We start from the raw sequence: 5,393 nt of genomic DNA on the forward strand, positions 1-5,393 counted from the left end.
CAAAACTAAANANANATATATATATATATATATATATATATATATATATATATAATGCCAGATATAATCAAATTAATTTGCCAACGCGTCATTAAAATCACAAACTTTTTCATACTCTTTTTTTCCGAAGATAATGTATTTCTTAAAATGGATTTTTTATATAATATATTTATATTTCTACAATAAGAAAAAAATATTATATCTTGAAAAAAATGTAAAAAAGATTATTAAGAAATTTATTTATCTATTAAATTTATTTATTATTATATTATATATTATATATTATTATATTATATATTATTTATTTATTATTATATTTTTTTATCTTAAAAACGGATAATACAAAATACTTCAATTCATTCGTTAATTGTAAATTAAATTTATGCTATGACATTTTCAATGAAATTTTGTAATTTTCAATTTGATTGAACTTTATAATTTTATAATTAATTATATTCTCTACTTATTGAACATATCTATAATTTATAATTTATTTTATTTTTGTGTGGAGAAAATCATTTGACATCTCTTTTTATTTTGTCTTTGCGAATTTGTAATACGAGATTACAATAAACTATTAAACAATAAATATTTGATTATATATACATTAATTTTAAGTAAATGGAAAACATAAAATTAATTAGCAAATCATGCTCATTTTGTTTATAGACACCTTTAAAGTGCAAATACTTTCTGTATATTGCAGTACGTAATGTACGTTGATAGTGTTTTCTGCATTGGAATGCATTTGCTGCATTCACAAGTTCAATCAATACACAGAAAAAATGTATTAATATGCGTGTTTGGATATTTAATTACATTGCATTCAGTACACATGATGGTAAATGTCCACGCTGCACATCATAAAGGTCACAGGTTATTGCACGATACTGCAGTCTTTGTCAGACCATGAAAGTCGCAGCAATACTTCAATCGTGAATTTCCGCACTTATATCTCTCGCATTTTGAGCACGTTCTTTTCGATCATGCAAGAAGTTATTTAACAGGAGATTTATGAAAAATTTTACATATTCCTCCAATATTTTTTATTGATGCATTTCTAAGTTTAATTATGATAATTATGATAACGTTGGGCTAAATGTGTGACAGACAGTGTAGAATTGCTTAATGTTACACTGAGAAAAAATTTATTAAATTTTAATGTATTTTTTTCAGTAGTGCACATTTATTTACAGTAAATATTTACTCGAGAAAAAACTTATGATTAAATTATTGTTGTACCAAATAAATACGTTACATTTAATAAATATTTAGTTAATACTGTTTAAACAAATATTTATTAAAATTTAATATATTTTTAAATTTTAAATTAATACTAATAATTTAACAAGTTTGTTAAAATTATTGTTATTTTTCAATTTCATAATCAACTAAGAACACCTACACATACATACGTAAAACATGAAACATTAGGTATTATTACACTGAAAAAAAATATAGTCAATTTTAATAAATATTTAGTTGAATACTGCCAACTAAATATTTATTAAATATAAAGATATATTTATTTTATACAAGAAATGTTAATTTGATTTAACAATCATTTTTTTTATTGAACAAATATTTACTTACTGTAAGTAAATGTTTAGTTCTAATCTCTATTATTAAAACTGTGTTTAAAAATTTCACTCGATTGCACTTAGGTATCATTTTATTTATGTTTAATATTCAATGAACAACAAGGACAAAATAATATACTCTGAATTCCTGATCACACTCCTGTTTACGGACCAAGCAGTGAGATTCATTACATCATAAAATACTTACTGGCCCGAAAATGTCTCTTCTCATGTATGTATATAATACAATGCATTGAACGTTTACGAAAACATGCTGATGGAATGCAATACGGGCGGGTTTCAGATGGGTTGATAGTAAACGATAGTTGTTAATTATCGAACATTTACGCTGTTAGGAATTTATGGCATGTTCTCGAATTTACCATGACTTGTAACAAGATAGCGACTTTGCGTGCCGTTTGCGTAAGTTCTACTTTATGTCTTCCCTTTTATAAACGGTCTTCTATTTCCTCCGTAATTTTACTTTATTGCAAAATTTTTCGCTATTCTCGTAGCCTATTGTGAGAAATGGCGATATAATACTTGGTTCAATAACGACAATGGAAAGCGATTAGTCTGCCAAGAAGCTCTCTCCCTCGAGATTTATTATATTAATATCCGTTTAATTTCTTAGTTAATTCTTTTATTCTTAAGGGAATATGACTAATTTTGTTCTATGATAGGAAATGTATATTTCAGCGTAGAATTAATTTAATTGCATTTATAATAAATCACAAAATTATTTACACGCACGCCTAATTTTTGAAAAAGTAATTATCTTCTATTTTTAAAATGATGTATAAATTACAAGGTAAAGTTGTTATTGAATAATTGTTATAAATTTTTTATAACTGTGTTTTTTATAACTAATTTATTAGATGGTAAATTGGCCTGTTTCATTGTGTAATGTTAAAGTTCCTTGCGCTTATGTAGATGACAGTTTGAGGTAACGAGATATATTGGACGAACAACCGAGAGACAACCCGCCAATATTCTTGTTAAATAGAATAATTTTAACGTCGAAAAGAGCGATTGTAGATTAATAATTCAGTTTTGGTCGATTGTGTAGGAAATGACTATAATTAAGCTTAAATACAGAGTACCACAGTTAACAATGTTACAACAGTTTTCCGTGCGTGACTTACATTGCGAGATAAATACACTTGATAGTTTATTAGCGTGCTATTTCACATCGCACGCCAGTATGAATTTACTGTTATTTAACAAGTTTTTCTCTAGATTAACAAATAGATAAATTGAAATACTTACTCCTCTGTTTTTTTATCTTTTTTGAAATATTCTATATTGCTAGGCATTTAAAAGAAAATTTAGATGATTTTAAAATAAGAAGAAATCTTAATTGTATTAGAAACGTTGTTAAATCAAAACCACACGACGTTGAAATTTTAATAAAGAATGCTAGCAATAGACATTTCGATCGGATCATTCTCAATAATAAAAACATACATAATAAATAACAGTTGGAAAATAAACAAAACATAATACAATAATTTCGCTCTCTAATGTAAACGCTGATACATACAAACATAAAAAGCGTGAGAAGAATCGCGATCAAAACGTCTATTGCTAGCATTCTTTATTAAAATTTTAACTTAAAACATTTTTGTTTCCTTTTGTTTTTTTTAATAATTTTTGGCTCGTAGCCCTCTTTTTTCTTTGTTTTTCTGAAATTTATGAACCTTATTACTAATAGATAATTTAAATATATTTATATTTGGTACAAGAACCATTAATTTAATTATCATTTTTTGAGTAAATATTTATCAAGTAAATATTCAGTTAGTACTGTTCAAATAAATATTTATTAAAATACTAAATTTAGTATATTTTGTCTCCATGCGATACAATTTTATCATTTTTAATTATTTTTTATAAACGACATAACAATCTACTCTTGTACTTCTTAGAAAAGATCCAAATTATTTTCTTGGTCTTTTCGAGTTTCTTACGGATTTTAAACTCACCTGCCTAGACGCAGTCGGGCTTGGTGAGTCGGAAGATTCTTTCTGTTGACCGATCTGATTTTGCTTTCTTCTGACCTGATTGCCGGTTTGACCGCCCTGCGTGGAATTGACAGACCCAACTCCACCCCATTTAATTACATGGGGGCCCGAATTACGACGTGGCGGAGGACCTAGTCGCTCGCCCGGTTCTTCGGGTGGTGAACCGAGTGCCCCACCTGCAGGCGGCGATAGGAATAAGTGAGTACGATAGCCATGTGCCTGGTGCTCGTGATCGCCCATTGACGGAAAGTTTCCGAATTCCCGGCTGCGTCGTACGGGTCCACGTACGCTACTGACCACTGACTGGCCGATACCACCGCGCGTAGCGCCAAAACGCGTTCCTATCTGGCCGAATGAGGCCCCGCTGGTCCCGTAAGTAGTGGTGCTCAGGGTAGGACGAACTTCCCCTAGTCCTCCTCCACCTAGTCCGCCACCACCGAGTCCCTTCTCGCCGAAGTTCTTGCGGAACATAAGATTCATGACTGACTTCGATACACGATCTCAGGTCGCTGTCGACGTATTTCTCGTGGTGTGTATGTGTGTTATTTTTCTCGGCTTTTTTTTTTAACTTCTACTCGACCATTCGATACGCTCGGTCGATTCGACGAGTGCTCGAGAATGCGCGTGGAAGAGAGGCAGTGGTGGTGGTGGCGGTGCGCGACAATCACAAGAGGATACGAGGGTGTTTTAGCGTTTTTTTTTTTAATTCTTTCCTAAGTCTCGTTAAACGATTTCATATTAAACTTTATGAGCTCTCCGATAAAAGTTTTCTCTTTTTTCTTTTCTTTTTTTTCATACGATTCTGGACACGCTGATTCGTTAACTCAATATACGAAATATACTACGAGTACAACAATCTTGACACGTTACAAATGCCAACTTGGGCATATGATGTCGCGCTCAAACACAGAAGAAACCGACGTGTTGCAACGTCGGACGACATTGGGATTGGGATTTAAACTGCTCGTGCGATGGCACTGACAGTGAACCCCGGCAGCGAATGGTCGGTGCACTTAACTTTTACCGACTTCCTGCTGCCGTGTAGTTCTAAAGCACTCACGTAGTTGATCTAGGTCGAACAAGAAGAATAGTAACGATCTTTTACCGCGCGATTTCGGTCGAACTTTTCGAAGGATAATCGACGCTTGACTCCAAAATACTGAGAATAAGTAAAATCTACGCATTACATGTATATACGTAAAAATTTCTTTAAATGAAAGTAAGTTTAAGTGTCAACATTTTAATTTTAAGACTTTTGTCAAATTGATAATAATATCAGCATTACTGTAAAAATAATATTATACAGCAGATGCAATATTAAATTTTTATATTAAATATTTAATTATATGAAGATTAGCACGCGTAATTGTTACTGCTCGGCTTAAATTAATTTTAAAAATGATATTATTAATTGATTATTAATTTAAAAAAATCACAATGAAAGGAATTTTATTATTATTAATTTTTAATTCGATTCTAAAAAGAATATTAGAAAAAAGGATTGAAAAAGGAAATTAATAGAAGAAAAATTAAAAATAAAATGTACTAAGAAAAACGATCAAAAAATAAAAAAAAATAAGAAGGATTATACACATAAAAGATTGAAAAATTAAGATATGAAGCATTTATCTAGAAAAAGGAAGGTGCAAATAAAACATTGAATAAAGAGGATTAAATAAGAAGGATTAAGGAAAGTTAAAATTGTTAAAGAAATTTAAAAGAATATCATAAAGATGTAAACGAATACAAGCTTGTACAAGGAAGTTTAATTAAAGAAAAAAAAACCAAA

General features: G+C 29.9%; 1 protein-coding gene across 1 annotated transcript in view; it reads right to left on the reverse strand.

Moving 5' to 3' along the window:
- Nucleotides 1–4,084, reverse strand: part of LOC105618107 — a 14,160-nt gene extending 10,076 nt beyond the window's left edge. The window contains exon 1 of the mRNA XM_012199646.1: nucleotides 3,566–4,084. Coding sequence (XP_012055036.1) covers nucleotides 3,566–4,084 — 519 coding nt within the window. The remainder of the gene's footprint in view (nucleotides 1–3,565) is intronic.
- Nucleotides 4,085–5,393: the final 1,309 nt, after the last annotated feature.

Source organism: Atta cephalotes (assembly GCF_000143395.1).
Source record: "Atta cephalotes unplaced genomic scaffold scaffold00015, whole genome shotgun sequence".
Taxonomy (NCBI): Eukaryota; Metazoa; Arthropoda; class Insecta; order Hymenoptera; family Formicidae; genus Atta; species Atta cephalotes.